Genomic DNA, 25,632 nt, shown 5'->3' with positions numbered 1-25,632 from the left:
CATAAACCCCTTTGCTGTGGCAGATCGATGGACGTCACGCTGACGGTATCCAGGATGGAGGCAGAAGTGACGGGCGGCGATGCTGAGCAGGCACCCGGCCCGGGCAGGGCACAGGGGATCTGGCACCCCCCACACCCCTCCACCACCATGAAAAGGCTCACTTCCTGACCATCCGTGGCATTCTCAGAGGCTCCAGGCTGACTTCCATCAAGCCTTTTCTTCTTTCCTACTTTGGGGCCAAAAGCCCAATCTGAAAAAGACAGAGAGTAGATAATAATAATAATAAAAACACCTCAACATGCAACTCTGTGTTCAGCAACGGTGAAGAAGGCTTATCCCATAGTATGAAATAATAAATAATAATAATTTCTTACCCGCCTCTCCGTTTTGAGCGAGGCAGGGAACAACAGTAAATATAAACAGGCCCAGTGCCAGACTATTTTGCGCCCTAGGCAAGGCAAGCTACTTGCACACACACACCCAAAAATTGCCAACTTCAATTCAGCTGTTCTAGAAGAGTTTTTGAACTATTATAGAAGCAGAGAATTATAGAATAGCTGAGTTGGAAGGGACCTACAAGGCCATCGAGTCCAACCCTCTGCTCAATGTAGGAATCCACCCTAAAGCATCCCTGACAGATGGTTGTCCAGCTGCCTCTGAATGCCTCTAGTGTGGGGGAGCCCACAACCTCCCTAGGGAACTGATTCCATTGTCGTACTGCTCTAACAGTCAGGAAGTTTTTCCTGATGTCCAGCCGGAATCTGGCTTCCTGTCACTTGAGCCCGTTATTCCGTGTCCTGCACTCTGGGAGGATCGAGAAGAGATCCTGGCCCTCCTCTGTGTGACAACCTTTCACAAACATGAAGAGTGCTATCATGTCTCCCCTCCATCTTCTCTTCTCCAGGGTAAACATGCCCAGTTCTTTCAGTCTCTCTTCACAGGGCTTTGTTTCCAGACCCCTGTTCATCCTGGTTGCCCTCCTCTGAACACATTTTCCTTTTATTGTGTTTTTTCTTAAAACAGCTAATTTGTATAAAACTGTGATAATCCTGCGCCCCTCTGAGGTCTGCACCCTAGGCAGCTGCCTAGTTGGCCTAATGGTAGCGCTGGCCCTGAATATAAAATACATAAAACTCAATTAAGAACAAATTCGCCACCTCCGCTTTCCCTTCCTGAGCTGCTCGAAGCTCGAACTTTGAACTTTTTTGACGTTTCAAAATTTTCTGAATGGCTCCACAGCTCAAGCTTCAGTTTAAACAAAAATGAGCCAAATCGGTCTGGGAGATCTTGAGTAATAAGCCTCACACTAGCATACTCTGATATAAGACAAGACTGAGGGGGAGACATGATAGCACTCTTCAAATACTTAAAAGGTTGTCACACAGAAGAGGGCCAGGATCTCTTCTCGATCCTCCCAGAGTGCAGGACACAGAATAAGGGGTTCAAGTTACAGGAAGCCAGATTCCGGCTGGACATCAGGAAAAACTTCCTGGCTGTTAGAGCAGTACGACAATGGAACCAGTGACCTAGGGAAGTTGTAGCCTCTCCTACACTAGAAGCATTCAAGAGGCAGCTGGACAACCATCTGTCAGGGATGCTTAAGGTGGATTCCTGCATTGAGACGGGGGTTGGACTCGATGACCTTATAGCCCCCTTCCAACTCTACTGTTCTGTGATTCTATGATAAGATTTATTTATTTATTTATTTATTTATTTATTTATTTATTTATTGCATTCAGATCCCGCATTTTTTCCTCCAAGGAACCCAAGGCGGCGTACATAATCGCCCTCCTTTCCATTTTTATCCTCACAACAACAACCCTAGAATCATAGAATAGTAGAGTTGGAAGGGGCCTATAAGGCCATTGAGTCCAACTCCCTGCTCAATGCAGGAATCCTCCCTAAAGCATCCCTGACAGATGGTTGTCCAGATGCCTCTTGAAGGCCTCTAGTGTGGGAGAACCCACAACCTACAACCTCCCTAGGTAACTGGTTCCCTTGTCATACTGCTCTAACAGTCAGGAAGTGAAGTAGGTTGGGCTGAGAGTCTGTGACTGGCCCAAAGTCACCCAATGAGTTTCTATAGAATCATAGAAAAGCAGAGTTGGAAGGGGCCTACGAGGCCATCCAGTCCACCCCCCTGCTCAATGCAGGAATCCACCCTAAAGCATCCCTGACAGATGGTTGTCCAGCTGCCTCTTGAAGGCCTCTAGTGTGGGAGAGCCCATCACCTCCCTAGGTAACTGGTTCCCTTGTCGTACTGCTCTAACAGTCAGGAAGTGAAGTAGGTTGGGCTGAGAGTCTGTGACTGGCCCAAAGTCACCCAGTGGGTTTCTATAGAATCACAGAATAGCAGAGTTGGAAGGGGCCTACAAGGCCATCGAGTCCAACCTCCAAGGTTGAGTGGGGACTAGAACCCAGATCTCCCAACTCCCAATCCACCACCTTAGCCACTACACCACACTAGCAACAATGCATGGGAAATGCGTCCCAAGCCCTTTCTGAATACACGCGACTGACGCCCACTACCCACTCACCAGCGAAGTCGTGCACAAGGTCATTGATGAGGTGGCCCACGATGGCGTAGGCTACCACCACGACAATGATGACTGCCATTAGCAGGTACAGGATGTAGCGAGGGAGAAGAATGGAGTCCAGAGAAGGCGGCTTGTAGTCGGTGAAGGGGGAACCCTCAGCCTCCCCTTCGGACTGCAGCAAGTGCCGGTTGGACCGTATCTCACCCTCCAACATCTCTCCCTTCAATGAGACACGCCGCACTCCCGCCAGACCAAAACGAGCCCTTCAAAAGTGCTGCTGGTGACTACAGATCTGGGAAAGAAACGGAAGGAGTTGCTTGGGCATACACAGACAGCCTCCCTCCCCACTTATTCATATATGGATGTATTTGATTTGTACCCCACCTTTCTACCAAGGAAAATGGCACTCGGAGCAGCTTATAATCACAAAGAAAACTTGATGAAAGCACCGGCACATTGTTTTAACTGCTTTTACTACTTTTAAATTATATATTGCTTTAACTTCATTCATAGTTTAATTTGTTTTTAACTCTGCATATTTATTTATTTATTTGTTTAAAACATTTATATCCCACCCTATATCATTAAGATCTAAGAACGGCGTACGGATAAAAGCATACAGTATAAAACAATAAATAGGCACAGTTAAAATCAAATTAAACCACCAACTGTGTTGTTTTATAGAATCATAGAATCATAGAATAGCAGAGTTGGAAGGGGCCTAGAAGGCCATCTAGTCCAACCCCCTGCTCAATGCAGGAATCCACCCTAAAGCATCCCTGACAGATGGTTGTTCAGCTTCATAGAATCATAGAATAGCAGAGTTGGAAGGGTCCTACAAGGCCATCAAGTCCAACTCCTTGCTCAATGCAGGAATCCACTCTAAAGCATCCCTGACAGAGGGTTGTCCAGCTGCCTCTTGAAGGCCTCTAGTGTGGGAGAGCCCACAACCTCCCTAGGTAACTGATTCCACCGTCGCACTGCTCTCTGTACGCTGCTCTGAGACCTTAATGACGTAGGGCGGGATATACCGTATTTCTTCAATTCTAAGATGCACTCCCCCCCCATTTATTTATTTATTTATTTATTTTATTACATTTCTATATCGCCCCACAGCCGAAGCTCTCTGGGCAGTTTACAACAATTAAAAATAGTAAACATTGGAGATTAAAGAAATTGTGGGAATGAAGATAGAACGAACACCAAAAGTTGCATTTCTGTCACTATTTGAAGATTTAAAATGTAAAAAAGAAATTAAGGAATTGATAACGAATTTGCTGACTGCAGCAAGATTGATGGTAGCTAGGAACTGGAAGATTCAAGGGGAATATTCTATTGAAGAATGGTACAAAGAAGTATGGGATATAGCTATTAATGATAAATTGACTTGTAATATTAAATGGAGAAGAGGTATAGCTAAAACAAATGATTTTGAAGGAATTTGGAAACAGTTTCTAATATTTGTGTTTTCTAAGGGAAGTGGGAAACCGCCAGCAGAAGAAAGTATGAGATTTTGGAATCAGGAATGAGATCCCGAGGTGGGGGGTGCACTTATATGTTAAGTTTGATGATGTTATGTAGATATGATATTGATGTTATTCAACATTTGTGTAGTATGTTGTTTTTGCTTTAATTGTACTGGTGTATGTTTAAGTATTGTAGAAAATAAAAATATATATATAAAAAATAGTAAACATTAAAAGTATAAGAAAATTAAAAAAACATAAAAACAGTATAAAATTATTATTATTATTATTATTATTATTATTTATTTATATAGCACAAAACAACAGAATTCTTGTTGTCCATTCTGGGGTCCATTAAAAACAAACTTAACATTGTTAAATGCTGTTAAAATGCCTGGGAGAAGAGAAAAGTCTTGACCAGGTGCCGAAAAGATAACAACGTTGGCGCCAGGCGAGCCTCATTGGGGAGATCGTTCCAGAATTGAGGGGGCACCACTGAAAAGGCCCTCTCCCTTGTTGCCATCCTCCGAGCTTCCCTCGGAGTAGGCACCCGGAGGAGGACCTTAGATGTTGAGCGCAGTGTACGGGGAGGTTCATGTCGGGAGAGGCGTTCCATCAGGTATTGTGGTCCCAAGCCATGTATAAACATCTCTAAAACCCGGGTGCGTCTTAGAATCGCGGGTGTGTCTTAGGGTTGTTGGGTTTTTTTTCTGTTGGTGGTACTGAAATTAGGGTGCGTCTTACTATCGATGGCATCTTACAATCGAAGAAATACGGTCAATGTTTTAAATAAATAAATAATAAAACAAATGCATTAAGACCAGGGCGGATAAAAATCAATGATTTTTTTTTAAAAAAAAAGAAATAAAAAAATTGGGTTTTTTAAAATTTAAATTGGATTTTTTTCATTTAAAATGGATTTTTTGAATAAAATGCTTTTTGAGGAAAAAAAAATCTATCTAAAGATAGTTTTCTATTTAAGATACATTATAGTCCAAAGGTTATTCATCATGAAATAAGGATTCGTTTTTAATTATGTAGCATGAGGCTGTATATTCATGCACTGTTTAAATTTTTGGGTAAATGAATTCCATTCATCCATTCACCATGTCATGCTCTTCCAGAGGTTTCTGTAAGATTATTGGGCATTTTTTCTATCGGGAAGATATTATCACAGCTGCTTGGTTTTACAGTTCTCAAAAGTGTGAATTTGTGTCTGCAGGGATCACAATCCCGTCGTGCCTTTGCAAATCTGTGTATACAGAATCAACCCCCTTTACTTCTTAAGTGCTAAGTTTCAAAAAATTCAATGAATAGAGTGCACTTTTTTGGGGGGGGGAAGTCACACGATTAAATTGAGTCTGAGTAGTGATTTAAATCACGATTTAAATCAAATTGATTTAAATCAAATTGAGCCCTGTTGTTTTGGAGCAAATGGGCACCTAGACCAATATTTTGTTTCAAATACTGGCGGGTCAGATTATAGATTTGGAAGTGATGCTGGATGTCATTTATTATAACCCCCAGCTCAATGAAGGACCTGAAATGCAGGATGCAACTAGAACAGGGGTGGGTGGTGGGCCTCTAGATGTTGCTGGATTCCAAATCTCATCACACACACACACACACACACACACACACACACACACACCAGTCAGTGTCCTGAATATGGAATTTTATTTATTTATTTTAGAATATTTATATACCGCTCCCCATTGAAAAATTTCGGAGCGGTGTACAAGATAAAATGAAAATAAAAACAGAACAAAACAGTTAAAACAAAATTTAAAAGAAGCAAAAACAGAGATTCAAGGCTGCATATTAAGGAAAGGCTTCTTGGAATAAAGATGTTTTCAGGAGGCGCCGAAAGGAGTACAAGGTTGGAGCCTGCCTGACCTCCAGAGGCAGGGAGTTCCACAGGAGGGGGGCCACCACGCTGAAGGCTCTTCCCCTGGTGGACTCCAATCAGAGGATGGGTCTATGTGGGACCACCGGGAGCAGGCCCTCGGATGACCTCAGGGACTGGGCAGGTTGGTAGGGGAGAAGGCGCTCTCTCAGGTATCCTGGTCCCAAGTTGTTTAGGGCTTTGTACACAAGAACAAGAACCTTAAACTTGGCCCGGTAGCGAATAGGCAGCCAGTGCAGTTCCCTCAGCAGAGGAGTTAATATTATGACCAATTGTTATCCTTCATGACAATTTTTTTTTTTTGGTCATCGCACTTTCTGGTAGACTTCCAGAAGCGTGTGTAGGGAAAATACATTCTCCCACAGCCAGGAGGTCTTAGGTTTGAATCCAGCTACCACAGCAAGGGAAAATCTAGGGCTCACCTTTTTTTAGCTCCCAATTGAAGCAGTTACTGCTGTAGTTACTGTGAATGGGAGCGGGGCAGACCCTAGACATTCCCTTTCTGGAGTAGCTGGAGGCTTCGGGAAGCACTGAATGGAGGCAGGACGCCGAAAAGTGTCCGTTAAACACTTGAAACCTTGCTAAGTGGGTGAAGATTGAGGGGAGACATGATAGCACTCTTCAAATACTTGAAGGGTTGTCACACAGAGGAGGGCCAGGATCTCTTCTCGATCCTCCCAGAGTGCAGGACACGGAATAACGGGCTCAAGTGACAGGAAGCCAGATTCCAGCTGGACATCAGGAAAAACTTCCTGACTGTTAGAGCAGTACAACAATGGAACCAGTGATCTAGGGAGGTGGTGGGCTCTCCCACACTAGAGGCCTTCAAGAGGCAGCTGGACAACCATCTGTCAGGGATGCTTTTGGGTGGATTCCTGCACTGAGCAGGGGGTTGGACTCGATAGCCTTAGAGGCCCCTTCCAACTCTACTATTCTATGATTTTGTCCCCCTCTCCCCACTTCTGGTGCACATACTTCTCCTGATCTTTCCCCCTTCTCCAACCTATCACTGCGTGTGCAAATTCGCTTTTATACAGCCTTTTCTGGTCAATTTCCTTGTATGTTTCTTATTGCATTTAGTTCCCCTTGACAGCTGAAATACAAGAACATTAAGAAGGCAAGGGTATACATACTGGACAGCCGTAAGTGTGCACATGTGCACCTCCGAAAAACCAATAATAATAATGACAACAACCCTGCTTGCACAAATCTGTGGGGCTGAAAGGTAAGGGGGTTGGCAAATCTCAAAAGTGCTGTTTGGGCACAGTTGGAGGGGAAGGGAGGTTTGAGGTGGCATGAGGCTGGCAAGATTGCCAACCATAGCAGGGTTTTCTGCTGTACTTGACTCCCGCAATCTCTGCTGGGTTGCGATGACACAACCACCCACCCCGCTTTAGCAACCCTCGAACAAGCCATGGATTGCCGGGGTGGCTTGTTGCCTGAAAATAAACCACCCTGCAGGAAACGGTTTGGGTTCAGATGAAACGACAACCCACTGTGGCAAGTTGCACATGATGGGTTGCTGCGTCGTGTGAACCCAATCGCTCCTTTTTGTCTCACCCTCATCACTGATCAAATAGGTTTTGGAAGGTCTCCAAAAGCTGCAACACCTGTTCAGCGAGGACAATAAGGGTTTGCATCATTGGCAACCATGCTCCTGCCGTGCAAGCGATCCTCTTTCTAACACAAGAGTTAAACCTGGCTTGTTTCTGGATTTACATACGGAAACCTACCTCAGTATGGGAGTGCTGAATTGCAAGAGAGGTGTTGGTATGTTCAGACGAAAATCGAAGATGCCTGCAGTCCGTGGCATTGGGGCCTTTTGGTTCCCAGTATCCTTGTGTGCCGACAGATAGAGGGTGCATCTTTCTGCAGCTGCATCTGGTGTGCCAGAATTTGGGGACCCCTTTGGAAGGACCCACCCTCATTTGCTAGAGTATGTCTCTTCCCAATCCAGCAAGGACAAAACCACTCCTCTGAGCTGATCTTTAAATCGGGCAAACAGATGGTGTTGAATCCACTGAGGGGAAAGCACTGGGGATTGAAGTGAGTGAGTGTGTGCGTGTGTGTGTGAGAGAGAGAGATTGTGGATGGCACAGAATATCCCTACTTTATCTGTCCATTGTTTTATATTACAAGGAAAGTATATACATATTTGGAGGCTGGGAGTTGCCTTTTGCCTCTGGATCATGGAGAAACCGTTTTCAAACTAAAGCACACATTTATTTTTAAAAGGGGGCAGGGCAGATGCACACCTACCTGCAATCTGGCATGCTTTTCCTTTTCGTCTTAAGCTCAAGGCAACTATTAAAAGCAACTATGCCCAACTTCTGTGATATATACAAACTCTGCGTTTGGGGCATAAAAGCATTGAAATCTATAGATCTTAAGGACAGAGTTCCAGGTATAAGGGATAGCAGGAGAGAAAGGATGAGTCAGTTGAGAGAGCAGACCTTCAGATGGCCAAGATGGATAAGTGAAGATCCCTGGCAAGGGATGCATTGGGAGGCAGAATGGGGGGGGGGGGGGGGAGAAAGGCCAGGGCTGTTTTTAAAACATGCAGAAAACATCCCCCCCCCCAACATACGCTGGGCAAGCACAAGTCTATTAATAGGTTTTATAATAAAGTAATATAAAATAAAGTAAGAGGATTGTGGGAGATTGAAGACTAAAGCGCTTTTGCAGAGGGAAATGGATGGGTGAGACAAACTTTGCCAGCCAAACTGATCCCAGATTATGTGTGCCAGGGGCTTAACGTTCGAGATAGAGCAGTCCTGGCAAAAGTGTTTTCAGTGTCACAGCGGCCGATGAGAACCTGTGAAGTTCCAGACTTTTCTCCAAGGGACACGACGCACATTCTGAGCTGAATTTCTCTCCAGAATGATCAGCGAACCACATACCTTGACAGTCTTCCCTTACGTTTATGGCCTGGGAGGTCAGTGGAAATCATTAGTCTCTTCTGCTCATGACGACACAATTTGCACGTGACAATCCCTGGGGTGTTTAACCCAGGAATTGTTGTGGTCAAGTGGGAAGAAGCTAGTGCAAACCCTCCTGCACGCTCATTGCTTCTGCTTTCCGTCAACCATTATCATGGCATCTGAACCCAGAACTCTGGGTTGTTAAAGGGTTTAAACAACCCAGAATTTAACCCAACAACAAACCATGGGTGATTGTTGGGTAAACTATGGGCGATTTTCGGGTAACCCCTAAACAACCCAGAATTCTGGATTCAGACGTCACAATAATGCAGGAAAGGGGCATTCCTGGGTTGTTGTCTGAAAGCCGAAGCAACAAGGCAATGGAGCAGCATAGTTGCTTGCTGCTGGTCAGACCCTGGAGTTGCCGTCATGAGCAAACCAGATCACGGCCTTAAATTCAAAGGGTGTCATCCAGTCAATGAGCTGCTAAACTGGACCCTTCCCGGCTGCCTGCAGAAGGCAGCTCTCAATTTAGTCAACTGAGGCAGACAACCCTCGAACTTTGTCCGGTGCCATTGGTCCGGTTTGCCTCTGTGGGCGTCACGACTGCTCCATGCTCCAAAGGACATAAATGCCCTTGACAAGTCAAAGCACCCATCTCCTGTGAGTGACGACCACGGAGTCATTCTGATGCACCTCTGCGTAAGTTTCTGGAAAGAGCCACACCCCAGGCACCAGCAGCTCCAGGACAGAGGAAGGAAAGGGTGGCTTCTAGGAGAGCAAGCATTCTTTTCTTTTATGCTAACACTAAACCATTTTTCGAGCAGACCTCTAGTATTAATTCAGAAATTAGAAACTGCACTGAGAGAATCTTCTTCTTCTTATTGCATTTATATCCCGCCTTTTTTCCTGCAAGGAACCCAAGGCGGCGTACATAATCCTCCTCCTCTCCACGTTATCCTCACAACAACCACCCTGTGAGGTGGGTTGGGCTGAGAGTCTATGACTGGCCCAAAGTCACCCAGTGGGTTTCCATGGCCGAGTGGGGACTTGAACCTGGATCTCCCGACTCCCAGTCCAACACTCTAGCCACTACACCACACTGGCTGATCTGATTCCCCCCATAGAACGAGAGAAACCTTGTGGATGATGAGAGCCTTTTTTTTTTATTTCCCAGCACCTGGCTCTCCAGTTTTAAACACAAATCAGGACTTTACAGTCAACGTCTCTCAGAGGAATCACCAGAGAGGCTCCGGCCGAACTGGCGTGAGAGTTCATGGTCCCATCGGACCATGAGTGTCCGTCGCAACCAATGAAAGTACCTCCACCGCCCCCAGTGCCGTTACCCACCCACCCACTAGAACTCCCAGCATGCCCTGCCAATAAAGCAACAGATGGAGCAAGGGATCAAATTGCAGGATGTGTTTCCAAACAGCTGCTGGTTTAAACACTCTCCAGGCAGCCCCTGCAGTGCAGGAAAAGAGTTCTGCTCAAAGTCCAATGGTTCTTTCCCCAGGGCACCGTGTGCGGGTCCCCATAAGGTGTGAGGGCCAAACGCTCCCTTTTCTGTAAAGTTACGAGGCCTCTGGGGACTGCCACGGTTGAATGTCAGTCCTGGTCACTAAGCAGCAAATAAACTGTATGCCAAGGGGGTGATGCAGTAAACACTAGGTGAGTCCATCCTTGCCCCTTTCTGGGCAACAGGATAAAGTCAACGTCTCTCAGAGGAATCACCAGAGAGGCTCCGGCCGAACTGGCGTGAGAGTTCATGGTCCCATCGGACCATGAGTGTCCGTCGCAACCAATGAAAGTATCTCCACCGCCCCCAGTGCCGTTACCCACCCACCCACTAGAACTCCCAGCATGCCCTGCCAATAAAGCATAAAGAGGGAACGACGGAGACGGAGCATCCCCGTCACCACCGGAAGACTTTCTTTTTGGCACAAGCAGCCTTGGCACCACCACCCAAAGCAGGGCTGGGTGCAGCCTTCAGGTACAATTACCCCACTTTTGCTGCTCAGGCCCAAAGGGGTTAACATTCTAAGCTTCTAGTCCTTACTGTCCTGGAAATAAATAAGTCATATGGGAAGTGTTGGCCAAACTGGGCGGGTGGACAGGAGGAGGAATGGGGCGCCAGCGATTTGGCTTATGGTTGACAAATTGCGCCAGATTTACCTGAAAATGGGTGGGGTGGGGTGAGGGGGGAGCTCCCAGAGGGCAGATGGGTGGAGAAACTGCCTTAGGGGCTGCCACAGGCATGAGGACCCCGCCCGCACCAGTCAATTTGTTTTGCTTCTTTTTGTGTGTGCAAAATTGTGTCAAATTGAGTACGGAGGTAATACCACCCTCCACTAAGAGGAGAATGGGAAACAACCTAGTCACCAGGGCAACAAGATCTTCCTTGGCCCCACTTCTGGCGCTGTTATTGAGGCTGCAGAGAGACGAGTGATATTAACGTTGCCGGCCACAACAACGTAGGAGGCGCGACAAGAGGAGAGATGCTCCGGCCCGCTTCAGTCCAAGCATTTTAGTTGGCTCAGTCCGTCAGCATATTGGAAATCGGGGCTGTTCTCGTAATCGTACAGGTCCAGGGCTACCACGCAGCTCTCGCGGACCACCTGCTCCTTGTCCTGGGTGTAGGCCTGCAGGGTGGCTAGGCAGGAGGCCTTGGCGATGGAGCCCAAGGCCTCGGCGCACTCGTGGCGCACCATGGGGCTCTCGGCCACACTCTCCAACGACGCCGTCAGTTGCGGGACGGAGGCCTCGTGCTGCATCTGGCCCAGGACGTACGCGATCTCGTGGCGGAAGAGGGCGCTGCCGCACCGGAGGCCTGGGGTAACAGAGCAAGCAAGCTGTATTATTATTATTATTATTATTATTATTATTATTATTATTATTATTATTATTGTTATTATTTATTTATATAGCACCATCAGTGTACATGGTGCTGTAGCAACACGTAGGAAGGTCTGGAAACAGAGCCCTATGAAGAGAGACGGAACGAACTGGGTGTGAAGGACATGGGGCCTTGCTGGCTGTACTGGCTCCTTAATTGTATGATTCCTTGTTCTGTATCTGTTCTGGTATGTGTTATGTAGCTATGATGGTATGTGAAGTGGGGGTGGGAGTGTGCAGCTCTCGGCACCGAGACTCCAAGGTCAGGTTGGGCTTCTCGTCTGCAGGTTATCTCCCTGGTCGTTAGGATAATTGGGTTCAGTTGTGAGAAAGAGGGTGAAGCCCTCCTTACGAGGGGAGGGGTGTTAGGAGCCAGGCAGGGCTGGGGTTGGTTCGGGGAGGTCATGGGGCCCTAAAGTCTAAAAGGGGATAAAAAGGGTCTCCTGTTTGGGATGAGCATCTTCTGTTCTGGTTTGGTGGAAGAACACCCAAGTCAGCCTGGATGGGCTGCTCGGAGTCAGCTAGGGTCTTTTGTTTATTTTTTAAGTGTTTGGATTTCCTGAGACAAGGCTAGCCGCTTTTATAACTGGGGGTGGGTTGTGTGTTTGAAAGTTTTAGATGGAGCCGTGGCTTCTAGTACATTATCCTTTTGTGATCCCTCCTTTGATTCCCCTCCCTTCCCTTCCTCTTCTCTTCTCTTCCCTCCCCACTTTGCTGCTACTACCTCCGGCCAAAACCTTACGTGTTAGTTTTAGCTGAATGGTATTAAAGTTGTTTTGGACCTTAGCTGAGTGTGCGTGTTTTTATTCTAGGAATCTCTGGCTCGTCCCGGTTGGGAAGGGGGCTAGGGAGAGGGGTGGCCGGGGAAGACAGGACGTTTGGTCCGGCGGCCTACCTTGCAGGAAGGTTGGATTGACTCCAACCTTCGTCTACACTGGGCATGTTGAGCCTGGGGAAGGGAAGATGGAGGGGAGACATGATAGCACTATTCAAATACTTGAGAGGTTGTCACACAGAGGAGGGCCAGGATCTCTTCTCGGTCATCCCAGGGTGCAGGACACGGAATAATGGGCTGAAGTTACAGGAAGTGAGATTCCGGCTAGACATCAGGAAAAACTTCCTGACTGTTAGAGCAGTACGACAATGGAACCAGTGACCTAGAGAGGTGGTGGGCTCTCCCACACTAGAGGCATTCAAGAGGCAGCTGGACAACCCTCTGCCGGGGATGCTTTAAGGTAGATTCCTGCATTGAGCAGGGGGTTGGACTCGATGGCCACATTACACCAGCTTTAAAATCTCTTCACTGGCTGCCAATTAGTTTTCAGGCGAAGTGTAAAGTGTTGGTTATCACCTTTAAAGCCCTACGTGGGTTGGGTCCAGGCTACCTGCGGGATCGCCTTCTCCCGTACAATCCGCCCCGCACACTCAGGTCCTCTGGGAAGAATTTACTCCTGCCAACAAAAACAAGGCTGACAACTATTACCCAGAGGACCTTCTCTTCTGCCGTTCCCAGTTTGTGGAATGGCCCGCCGGGAGAGATTCGTCAACTTAACAGTCTTCCGGAATTTAAGAAAGCCATAAAGACTGATCTCTTCCGGCAAGCCTACCCAGCTGAATTTTAAGATGCCTTTTTAATAATGTGCTGCTTTTACTAATGTATTAGTTTTAAATGTTTTGATTAGTTATATGTATTTCATGGTATGTTTGCATTTGTGTTGTACCCCGCCTCGATCCAGAGGGAGAGGCGGGTAACAAAGAAATATTACTATTATTATTATTATTATTATTATTATTATTATTATTATTATTATTATTATTATTATTATTATTATTATGATTATCCCGCCTTTTGCCCAATGCTGGGCCTCAAGGCAGCCTTACAAAGTTTAAAACATACATTGGGGGGGGGGGGAACAAAACTATAAACATTTAAAATACACAACAAAATTATAAGACATTAACATAGATGGAGGGCCAGATTATTCTCCAAAGGCCTGCCAGAACAAAGAAGTTTTAGCCTGCTTCCGAAAGCCCATCAAGGAGGGAGCGACTCTAGCTTCCCCAGAAAGAGAGTTCCAGAGCACCGGAGCAGCCACCGAGAAGGCCCTCTCCCGTGTTCCCACCAAGCGCGCCTGTGGAGATGGTGGGACTGAAAGAAGGGCTTCTCCAGAAGATCTTAAAGCACGGGCAGGCTCATAAGGGAGAATATGGTCTTTCAGATAACCTGGACCCGAGCCATAGAGGGCTTTATAGGTCATAACCAGCACTTTGAATTGTGCCCGGAAACAAACTGGAAGCCAGGGGAGCTGTTTTAACAGGGGAGTTCTCTGCTCCCTGTAACCAGCCCCGGTCAACAATCTGGCTGCAGCTCTTTGAACCAGCTGGAGTTTCCGAACGCTCTTCAAAGGCAGCCCCACGTAGAGCGCATTACAGTAATCCAATCGGGATGTAACTAAGGCATGTGTCACTGTGGCCAGGTCCGACATCTCTAGGAACGGGCGCAGCTGGTGCACTAGCTTTAACTGAAATCTACCAGCTTCGTGGGATGAGCCCAGGTTCTAGGATTATGAACGGGAGAAACATATCTCCATGTCCATTTTCTCCCGCACCGTGCATAATTCTGTAAACAGTGAAAAAATTCCTTGCTCCACATCGCTGGTCAGTGTTTAACTTCTGTAAACCGCCCAGAGAGCTCCGGCTATGGGGCGGTATATAAATGTAATGAAATAAATAAATAAATAAATAAATAAAAGCAGCCACTCACCATCTGCAAGGGCCAGGACGGCGGCTTCTCCCCCCAAGTTCCGCAGCGCGAACATCGCCCGGTAACGCTCAAACAGCGGCTGGGACTCATCCAGCAGGACTTGCCTCAGTTTCCCCACGTCTTTTTCCTCCGCTGGGGGCGCTGGGTCTACAGAGCAGTAGGGGCTGACAGCGGGTTTGGCCTTGCGCTCCTGAAGCCACTCCAGCCTTTTCACGGCAAGCAGGCACGTCTCGGCTACCTAGACAGGATGGAAAATGGGAGACTGAGAATTATCCGCCCCGGCTGAGAAACAGCCTTCCCCAACGTGGTACCCATAACCCCCAGCCAACACATCTGGGGGGTTGGTAACGGTTTTCTTAGAACGTTCTGGGCCCAAATTATGCCAGGATGGTGGCGACGGCACTGCCAACTGAATTCAAACTTCCATATTAATGAGAGGGGCTGCTTGATGGGGGAAAAACAACCCTTCTGGATAAGACCAAGGCCCAGCATCCTGCTCAGCATTTGGATTGGGTCCAGGCTACCTGCGGGATCGCCTTCTCCCGTACAATCCGCCCCGCACACTCAGGTCCTCCGGGAAGAATTTCCTTCAGCCAGCCAAAATTGGGCTGACAAGTATTACCCAGAAGACCTTCTCTCCTGCTGCTCCCAGACTGTGGAATAGCCTGCCGGAGGAGATGCGTCAACTTAACAGTCTTTTAGCACTTAAAAAAAACAGTAAAGACTGATCTCTTCTGGCAGGCCTAACCAATGGAATTTTAGGATGTTTTTTAGGAAGTTTTAAAACTGTATACTACGTTTTTAATCAGTATTTTATGTATTTTATAATTGCTGTTGTTCCCCACCTCGATCAAAATGGGGAGGCGGGTAAGAATAATAATAATTATTATTATTCCATTTTGTGGACTTCACTGTTTAAATAAAAATTAAGTAGATCCCGCAAACCTTAAGTCTGCCTGCCTCTGTAGTCAAATGAGGGCTAGAACCTTGTCTAGGCGTGTGTGTCCCCAACCATAGAATCATAGAATAGCAGAGTTGGAAGGGGCCTACAAGGCCATCGAGTCCAACCAATTGCTCAATGCAGGAATCCACCCTAAAGCATCCCTGACAGATGCTTGTCCAGCTGCCTCTTGAAGGCCTCTAGTGTGGGAGAGCCCACCACCTCCCTAAGTCACTGGTTCCATTGTCGTACTGCTCTAACAGTCAGGACGTTTTTCCTGATGTCCAGCTGGAATCTGGCTTCCTTTAACTTGAGCCCTTTATTCCGTGTCCTGCACTCTGGGAAGATCGAAAAGAGATCCTGGCCCTCCTCTGTGGGACAACCTTTCAAGTATTTGAAGGGTGCTCTCATGTCTCCCCTCAATCTTCTCTTCTCCAGGCTCAACATGCCCAGTTCTTTCAGCCTCTCTTCATAGGGCTTTATTTCCAGACCCCTGATCATCCTGGTTGCCCTCCTCTGAACACGCTCCAGCTTGTCTGAGTCCTTCTTGACGTGTGGAGCCCAGAACTGGACACAATACTCTAGATGAGGCCTAACCCCCACTCCCCCACACACGCAAATGAGAATAGATTCTTAACAAGCTCGGGTGTTCTTCCATTTAGTGCAGCTGGGAAGATCAAAGCTGGATAATACTGCCAGAACTCAGTTTAGTTTCTGACTAGTTGGATGGTTGAATACCCACTTTTCCTAGAATCACAGAATAGCAGAGTTGGACGGGGCCTACAAGGCCATCGAGACCAACCCCCTGCTCAATGCAGGAATCCACCCTAAAGCCTGGCTGCTGCTTCCTCCCTCACTGGTGGCCTCTCCAGAGACAGTTGGTAGCAGGAGGGAGGGGGCTCTGAGCTGGAGCTGGACCCAGGCACGATGAGGAGGGGTTGCTCTATTTATTTATCTATTTATTTATTTATTTATTTATATATTTTAAAAAGTTGATAGGGATTGTCCTGGGGAACTGGAGAGGTGGAGGAGAGTTAGGGGTTTTTGCCTCTCCTGCATGCATGTTAGTTGGTTTGCTTTGACATCTAGTGTGTTTTGCCTGGGTTTTTTGTGAGTGATTTGCCTGGTTTTTGTGCATGTAGTATGTATTTCGCTGGCGTGGATGTGGGTACGTTCCAATTCCTCGACATTTTTAAGACCTTCTTAGAAGCCTGCAAGGATGGTGCATGGTGGACCTCTGGCAGGGTAATAAATAAATATATATACAAAACAAAATCTGGGAAAAGTCGTGCAGAAAAGTTTAAATGTACAGAATAATTAATGGTAAGCCCCACCCACAGCCACCCACACCCCTTCTCTTTAATTTGCTGAACAGTTCGATTATAGACCTGATCATTGTTGGTGCAGCATTTGGAATTAACTTGATAAGGTTTGCAAAGGAATTGCAGATTCCCCCTAGCCCACATTTACCTCGATGACGGGGTCTTTGGAATACTGCTTCAAGATATCTAGCACTTTGGGGTTTCCAATGGCTCCCAAGGCTTCACCTGTAGAAAGCAGGAAGAGACTGAGAAACCACAAGAAAGATGTAACAACAACAACAACGACAACAGCTCTTTCCTACTGTGGTATCAAGAGTGGGTTACATCATAAGGGTAAAACAATGCAATCGAATCATAAACAGGCGAACATCAAAGATTATTAAACCATTTAACGTGGGGATTTCTGGCCAACAGCACCAGCCATGTGAGCTCTGGAACCTGCATGGATCCTCTTCGACTAGATCTTAAAATTTAAGAGCCCTTTATTTTTTTCCTACTATTTCTTTTACCTTCGGATGATTCCGGGTATTGTTTTCTACTCCCCCCCCCCAAATATTAACATTTCAGCTTGGATTAATTTAGCATTTCCATTGCACAGAAAACAAGCAAACAGGCTGGGACTCCTGAAGCCACCAGGACTCAGCTAGTGCCTGGGGCTGTAAGCTCAGACAACTTGCCCGATAACATCTTAACCTTGTTTCAAACTATCACCGCTACCGGGCCAGGGTTCTTGCACTAGTGTACAAAACCCTAAACCACATGGGACCAGGATCCCTGATAGACTTGGGACCAGGATCCCTGACAGAGCGCCTTCTCCCCTACCAATCTGCCCGGTCACTGAGGTCATCTGAGGGCATGCTCCTGGTGGTTTCACATAGATCCATCCTCCGATTGGAGCCCACCAGGGGAAGAGCCTTCAGCATGGTGGCCCCCCTTCCCTGCCTCTGGAGGTCAGGCAGGCGCCAACGTTATATTCCTTTTGGCACCTCCTGAAAACGCCATTATTCCAGGAAGCCTTTCCTTAACAACCAGCCACGGTTCACTGTACATTTTGCTTCTTTTAAAATCTATTTTAAAGTGTTTTATTCTGTTTTTATTTTTATCTTGTACGCCGCTCCGAAATGTTCAATGGGGAGCAGTATACAAATATTGTAAATAAATAAAATAAATAAATATGGCCTGAATTAAGTTCGTAGTTTCAAATCTGCAACCCTCTGCGGATCAAATTCAAATACACACCGGGCACAGTCAAAGCACTTGTCTCTAAACTGGAAGATCAACAGCGATCCACAAGAGAAACACTGAACGCCTTGCAGGAGGACGCTATGGTGGCTGATTTGAAGGAAAGACCATGCAGGAATCATATTAAGATTTGGGGCGACAGGGAGTGGAAGGAACAAGGGAATCCCAATTCTTTCATTACTAATCCTGTCTGCAGCTTCCTTTCACTACCACCCAGTGGTAGTGAAAGGAAGCCAACTTCTCAATCCCCTGTGCCTTCATCAAAAGCCACCAAAGAGCCTTATAACTAAGTTTTTCAGATTTCCTACCAAGAAAGATATTTTGAAAGAACGGATAATTGAAATGGGGCCCCAACAATACAACAACCCATTTGTTTCCAGCCTACCCAAAAGAAGTTGTAGAGCTATATAGAGCATTTACAGGGACAAGAAGAATGACGCATGATCAGAACATTCTAGAAACAAAGCCCTATGAAGAGACTGAAAGAACTGGGCATGTTTAGCCTGGAGAAGAGAAGATTGAGGGGAGACATGAGAGCACTCTTCAAATACTTAAAAGGTTGTCACACAGAGGAGGGCCAGGATCTCTTCTCGATCCTCCCAGAGTGCAGGACACGGAATAACGGGCTCAAGTTAAAGGAAGCCAGATTCCGGCTGGACATCAGGAAAAACGTCCTGACTGTTAGAGCAGTGCGACGGTGGAATCAGTTACCTAGGGAGGTTGTGGGCTCTCCCACACTAGAGGCCTTCAAGAGGCAGCTGGACAAGCATCTGTCGGGGATGCTTTAGGGTGGATTCCTGCATTGAGCAGGGGGTTGGACTAGATGGCCTTGTAGGCCCATTCCAACTCTGCTATTCTATGATTTATTTATTTATTTATTACATTTTTATACCGCCCAATAGCCAAAGCTCTCTGGGCAGTTCACATGATTTGTCACATCAGATTTCTTGCAGTTTTCTGCATTTTCCACAATTGTCATTAGAAGGCTCTCAAAGAACCAGCAGCTGCAGAAGGATTTTGATTAACTTTAGACCCCACCATGCACATAAGAGCGACACTGTATTGCATTTCAGAAAGCCCTTTTCTGCATTTGCCTTACACAAAGTTGGGTGGCATTCCTTGGCAGCTGGCGGCCAGCCTGGCAAAGCTCCCTCACTGAAGGACCGCATGACAGAGACGTAGATTCAGTGACTTAGCTTTATTGAAAGGCAAAAAGGTGACACGTATCTCACTTCGGAAGTCACAACACTTAGGGCTCAACTACACCAAGAAGGATATTCCAGCCCGAAAGCGGCATATAAAAGGCAGGAGCCACACTACTGCTTTATAGAGGTATTGAAGTGCACTGACAACTGTTGGGGCCTATTGACACATACCATAACTGCTTTCATAGTTATATCCTGCTTGGTGTAGATGCGTCATGGGCCCCAACAGTTGTCAGTGCGCTTCAGTACCACTATAAAGCAGTAGTGTGGCTCCTGCATTTTATATACCACTTTCATACGGGAATATCCTGCTTGGCGGAGATGAGCCCTTAGTCTTAGAAGTTATAAATTAATTAACTTGAGAGTTAACAGCCCACAGCTTAGATTAAGGAGGAGTTCAGAAGCAAGGACCATACTCATAGTCAGAGACTTAACTCCTAGAACAATATTAGGGTTTCAAAACAGGTCCGCAATACAAGATTCAAAAACAGGCTCTAGTTCACAACTTGAGTCACAGCTAGAGCCCCAGGAAAACATAGAGATGTTCCCAAAAGCAGGATCTTCGTGCTCAGAAGCCCTGAGCCGGCTTGGGTTTAGTGTCAGGAATAATTACAGCCATGCAGAGTCGCTGCTCGTGGAGCAATTCCTTTTTCAGGAGTGCTACATGACAGGGACTCAACTAAGTGCAGAGATTCAAGAATAAATTAGGCCAATCCTAGGTGATGGAAACAATCCCAAATGCAGGATTTCCATGCACAGAAGCAGCCCCAAGCTGACTTAGGTTCAAGGATACAGGAATAAGTCACAAGTAGACAGAAACCCAGCTTATTGGGTTTAACATCTACATGAAACCGCTGGGAGAGATCATCCGGAGGCATGGGGCAGGGTGCTATCAGTATGCTGATGACCCCCAAATATATTCCTCTATGCCTTCAATAGCAGCATCAGCTAAGGATAGTGTGTCTCCTCTGAATGAATGCTTGGAGGCGGCAATGGGCTGGATGAGGAAAAACAAACTGAGGCTGAATCCAGACAAGACGGAGGTGCTCGCTGTCAAGGGCTCTGACCTAGGTTTGGAGGTGTGTCAGCCAGTTCTGGATGGGGCTACACTCCCCCTGAAAGACTGTGTTCGCAGTTTGGGGGATGCTCCTGGATCCGTCACGCCAAATGACAGCCCAGATAGATGTGACAGCCAGGAGTGCCTACTATCAGCTTCGGCTGATACGCCAGCTGCGCCCCTTCTTAGAGTCAGAAGACCTAGACAGTAGTGCACGCGCTGGTAATCTCAAGGCTTGACTTCTGCAATGCGCTCTACATAGGGCTACCATTGTACCTAGTTCGGAAACTTCAACTTGTTCAAAATATGGCAGCCAGGTTGGTCACTGGTACATCTAGGGGTGAGCACATTACCCCAACATTAGAATCACTCCACTGGCTGCCAATTAGTTTCCAGGCAAAGTACAAAGTGTTGGTCATTACCTTTAAAGCCCTAAATGGTTTGGGTCCAGGTTACCTGCGGGATCGCCTTCTCCCATATAGTCCGCCCCGCACACTCAGATCCTCTGGGTTGAACTTACTTCAGTCAGCTAAAACTAGGCTGACATCAGTTTCCCAGAGGACCTTTTCTTCTGTCGCCCCCAGATTGTGGAATGGCCTGCCGGAGGAGATTTGTAAAATTAACTCTCTGTGTGAAGAAGAAAGACCGAGGGGACAGGAGCAGGCAGAAGAAACATCATGGCCTGCTCCTGTTGGACTCTCTCTCTCTCCCCACCCCCTCCTCCTGAACTCCTGTTCCTTGTGTGTCATGTCTTTATTAGTCTGTAAGCCTGAGGGCAGGGACTGTCTGTCTTTTTTGCTAAGTGTAAGCCGCTCTGAGAGCCTTTTTTGGCTGAGGAGCGGGGTATAAATATGACAAATAAATAAATAAATAAATAAATTTTAAGGCAGCTTTAAAGACTAGCCTTTTCCGGCAGGCCTATCCAGATCAATGTAAAATCAAGAATTTTTAAGCTGTATTGATTACTGTTCCCCGCCTCGATTGAAAGGGAGAGGCGGGTAAGAAATAAATATATTATTATTATTATTGGAGATATTCAATATTTCAGGATATGGCAAGTCAAACTAAATCAACTTAATTCAGGAACTAACTAGACAAGAAAGAGTCCTGAACAGCAGAGAGGCTTTCTCCTCAGAGCCTATACTGAAAAGGGCCCCCGGCAAACCTTGGTTCAGGAGACAGGCCTAAAATCAGACAAGGCTAAGAAATAAACTCACACGGACTGAAACCAGGTCAAACAAGCGTCTGTATCGGAAATCTTTAATGGACAGGAGTCATAGTAAATCAACAGTCTTAAAAGTTACTAATTGTCCCGACCAGGAGACAGTCTGGGCAATTATGGATGAAGGTACTCAAGTTTATGGCAAGCAATAATTTATGGTCTATGAGAAGACTATCATTATATTCCACAGCACGTTTTAACAATACAAGGTTCAACAGACAAAAGATCCAGAGTGGATGATGAGTCCAGGGGAGAGAAAGCATTTCATTATCCAACTGATGGAAAGTCCAGGCAGGGAGGTGTAACAGGCGGTAAATGCAGAACAACAGAGAACCAGAAAGTCCCATATCCCAGAAAGTTGATGAGTCTCCTCCGGCAGGCTGTTCCACAGTCTGGGAGCAGCAGAAGAGAAGGTCCTCTGGGTAACAGTTGTTAATCTACTTTTTGCTAGCTGAAGGAGATTCTTCCCAGAGGACCTGAGTGGGCGGGGCGGATTGTACGGGAGAAGGCGATCCCGCAGGTAGCCTGGCCCCAAACCATGTAGGGCTTTAAAGGTGATAACCAACACTTTATACTTCGCTCAGAAACTAATTGGCAGCCAGTGAAGAGATTTTAAAACTGGTGTAATATGGACACCCCTAGGTGTACCGGTGACCAGCCTGGCTGCCCTATTTTGAACTAGCTGAAGTTTCCAGACTAGGCACAAAGGTAGCCCTATGTAGAGCGCATTGCAGAAGTTGAGCCTTGAAGTTACCAGCGCGTGCACGACCGTCTTTAGGTCTTCTAACTCTAGGAAGGGGCGCAGCTGGCGTATCAGCCGAAGCTGATGTATATTCATCCCAATCTGGTGACCCCAAAGCATGGGAATTTGCATCAAAAGCTTCTGAGAAATCCAGGAGAATCAATGTCCAGAGTTGGCACAGTCAGGCAGTTACCAATGGCCCAAGCCCACGGAACCACCGCTAATGCAGACACCAACTTCCCCCTCTCGTGGTTGAACTGGCTGTTCGGCTTGTTTACCCAAGAGTCATGGCATTCATACAGTCACAGCCAACCTCCTCTTCTGGATGGGCTGCTGCTGGGCTGACATAATTTACTGGAAACTAGAAACTGGGCACACATCATTTTTCAATGCCCTACAATGCCTGGCCCCTACCCTGTATTCCTTCCGTCGCCAGCTTTATATTTTCTCAGTATTTTAACACCTAATTTAACTTAAATCTAAACTTGCTGTTTCAATTCCGTATTTTCATCTATATCCACTTCTGCTGCGTGGTTTTTATCCTGGCTGTGCTTTTTATATGGTATTTTGTATTTGTGTTTTCAGACTGCTGGTTGTTTCATTATGCTTTTCACGGTTTTAATTTTTGTGAACTGCCCAGAGGGCTTCGGCTATTGGGAGGTATAAAAATGTAATAAATAAATAACTAAATAAACGTGACGCTGGGCATTTTATTGAGGTGCATAAAACGTAGGAGAAGCCCAACTCCTTTCCAGCCAATTATGCTGCTTGAGCTCCTCCCATATGTACCTACCCGGACCTTAAGATCATCTTCAGGGGTCCTTCTCCATGAGCCCCTGCCAAAGGAAGTGAGGCAGGTGGCTACTAGGAGGAGGGCCTTCTCCGCTGTGGCACCCCGGTTGTGGAACGAGCTCCCCAGAGAGGTCCACCTGGCGCCTACACTGTACTGCTTTCGTCGCCAGCTGAAGACCTTTTTATTCACTCAGTATTTTAACACTTAATTTTAACTTAAATTTAACTGTTTTACTGTTTTAACTCTGTATTTTAATCTTATATCAACTTTGCTGTGTGGTTTTATCCTGGTTGCGCTTTTTATACTGTATTTCGTAATTGTGTTTTAACCTGTTGGGTGTTTTATTGTGGTTTTAATTTTTGTGAACCGCCCAGAGAGCTTCGGCTATTGGGCGGTATAAAAATGTAATAAATAAATAAATAAATAAATAAATTGAGGAGGATGGCAGCAGCTGCCTGAGCACCACTACGCACACACTCACACCCCTGATAAAGTCTTTTTTTGAGGAAATGCCAGCATAGCTAACCATTTCACTGATAATGTTGGTGCCTTGACTGGCTGAGGTTTGGGAAGGAGAACAGGGGCAGAGGCGGGGAAGAAATGAACAAACAGTGAAATATTGATGCTCTGCCTCATCTAGTCGATGCTAAAGGGAGCCATCCCACCCCCGACCACTGCTGCAGCATTTCTCACCTGCTTCATGTCGGACCATGGGATCCTGGGAGTCATCTTGGAGGACGTCAACGAGGACAGGAATGGCTCTCTCATCCTGCATCTGGCCGAGGCAGTAGGCCAACTCGTGTTTGAGGAGGGCAGAGTCGTCTCCAAAGGCGTGACTGATCCATTCAATAGCTGCTGGGCCCCCCAGGTTACGTAGGGTAAAGAGCGCTCGAAAGCGAGCCTTCAACGGTTGGTTGGAGTCCACCAGCGTCCTGCCAATCAGCTCGACTTCCTTTTCAGTCACCATGACGAGCGGCTCGCAGAACTAAAGAGACAGATGCACCTCTTTCAAAACTTGGAATGACCTAAACCAGAGGAAAAAATGAGAACTTTGGTAAAAACATCCTCTAGGAAAAGACTTCATAGAATCAAAGAATAGTAGAGTTGGAAGGGGCCTATAAGGCCATCGAGTCAAACCCCCTGCTCAATGCAGGAATCCACCCTAAAGCATCCCTGACAGATGGTTGTCCAGCTGCCTCTTGAAGGCCTCTAGTGTGGGAGAGCCCACAACCTCCCTAGGTAACTGGTTCCATTGTCGCACTGCTCTAACAGTCAGGAAGTTTTTCCTGATGTCCAGACGGAATCTGTCTTCCTGTAACTTAAGGTCATTATTCCGTGTCCTACACTCTGGGAGGATCCAGAAGAGATCCTGGCCCTCCTCTGTGTGACAACCTTTTAAGTATTTGAAGAGTGCTATCATGTCTCCCCTTAATCTTCTCTTCTCCAGGCTAAACATCCCCAGTTGTTTCAGTCCCTCTTCATGGGGATTTGTTTCCAGACCCCTAATCATCCTGGTTGCCCTCCTCTGAACACGCTCCAGCTTGTCTGCTTCCTTCTTGAACAGGAGCACCTTCCTGACTGTTAGAGCAGTACGACAATGGAACCAGTTACCTAGGGAGGTTGTGGGCTCTCCTACACTAGAGGCTTAGAGAGGCAGCTGGACAACCATCTGTCAGGGATGCTTTAGGGTGGATTCCTGCATTGAGCAGGGGGTCGGACTGGATGCCCTCATGGTCCCCTTCCAACTTCTATGATTCTATGATCCATCTGTCGGGGATGCTTTAGGGTGGATTCCTGCATTGAGCAGGAGGTTGGACTGGATGCCCTCATGGTCCCCTTCCAACTTCTATGATTCTATGATCCATCTGTCAGGGATGCTTTAGGGTGGATTCCTGCATTGAGCAGGGGGTTGGACTAGATGCTCTCATGGTACCCTTCCAACTCTACTATTCTATGATCCTAATACCACTGATACACGTTAAACAGATGAAAATTACTTTACAGAACACGTGTAGATATATGCAAACTGGCGCAACACACGTAAAAAAAACCCGGCGAATCAGCAGTACCGACACATGTGCGAAGACGTGCAAATCAGCAGCGGCTTAAGTCCCGCCCTCCCGTCCCCATGGCAACACGAAGTCCCTCCCAAGCCCCTCTCTCACGCGCGCCTCTGCGCCTGCGCACTCACCGCCTCGGCCGGCCGCTCGGGTAACGAAGTCACCGTTCACCTGAGAGGGTCTTCCGCCGTCCTCTGGGCGCCCCCTTCTTCTCAACACGCAGGGGGAAGGGGCGTGAGAAGCTCCTTCGGCAGCGGCTGGCTCGAAAACGGGAAACTTCTCCTTCCTATCGTCGCCGCCGCTGCCCGAAACCAACGATTCTGAGAGAGGGCGAGGAAATGGCGGCCGCGCATGCGCCGTAACAGCTCTGAGTCCTCCTCCAATTCCCCGGATGTTCGTGGCGGTAGACTTATAACAACTAAACTGACACACGGCTGTGAGATTCAGGGTTCACTTTCGAAACTCCCCCCCCCCCCCAACCCGCCCTCTCCTTTGGGTCTGAAGGAGAAAACAAGTCTTTCTTTCTTTTTTTCAAAATTGTGCATTTTGTTTTACCAAAA

The 25,632-nt window shown here is 46.9% G+C and overlaps 1 protein-coding gene across 1 annotated transcript; it reads right to left on the bottom strand.

Annotated features, from left to right (window-relative positions):
• Nucleotides 1-9,970: 9,970 nt before the first annotated feature.
• On the bottom strand, nucleotides 9,971-25,396 carry DOHH (deoxyhypusine hydroxylase). Its single transcript, XM_063146873.1, has 6 exons — nucleotides 25,204-25,396; nucleotides 23,706-24,037; nucleotides 16,900-16,976; nucleotides 14,490-14,727; nucleotides 10,725-11,660; nucleotides 9,971-10,548 (listed from the first exon to the last, which is right to left on the bottom strand). Exons 2-5 carry the CDS (start codon nucleotides 23,977-23,979, stop codon nucleotides 11,344-11,346), a joined length of 906 nt encoding a protein of 301 aa, XP_063002943.1. The 5' UTR covers nucleotides 23,980-24,037; nucleotides 25,204-25,396; the 3' UTR covers nucleotides 9,971-10,548; nucleotides 10,725-11,343.
• Between the last annotated feature and the right edge of the window lie 236 nt (nucleotides 25,397-25,632).

The sequence above is a fragment of the Elgaria multicarinata genome, chromosome 23 (assembly GCF_023053635.1).
Source record: "Elgaria multicarinata webbii isolate HBS135686 ecotype San Diego chromosome 23, rElgMul1.1.pri, whole genome shotgun sequence".
NCBI lineage: Eukaryota > Metazoa > Chordata > Lepidosauria > Squamata > Anguidae > Elgaria > Elgaria multicarinata.
The sequence above is the reverse complement of the archived record's forward strand: the minus strand, read 5'-3'. Positions and strand labels throughout refer to the sequence as shown.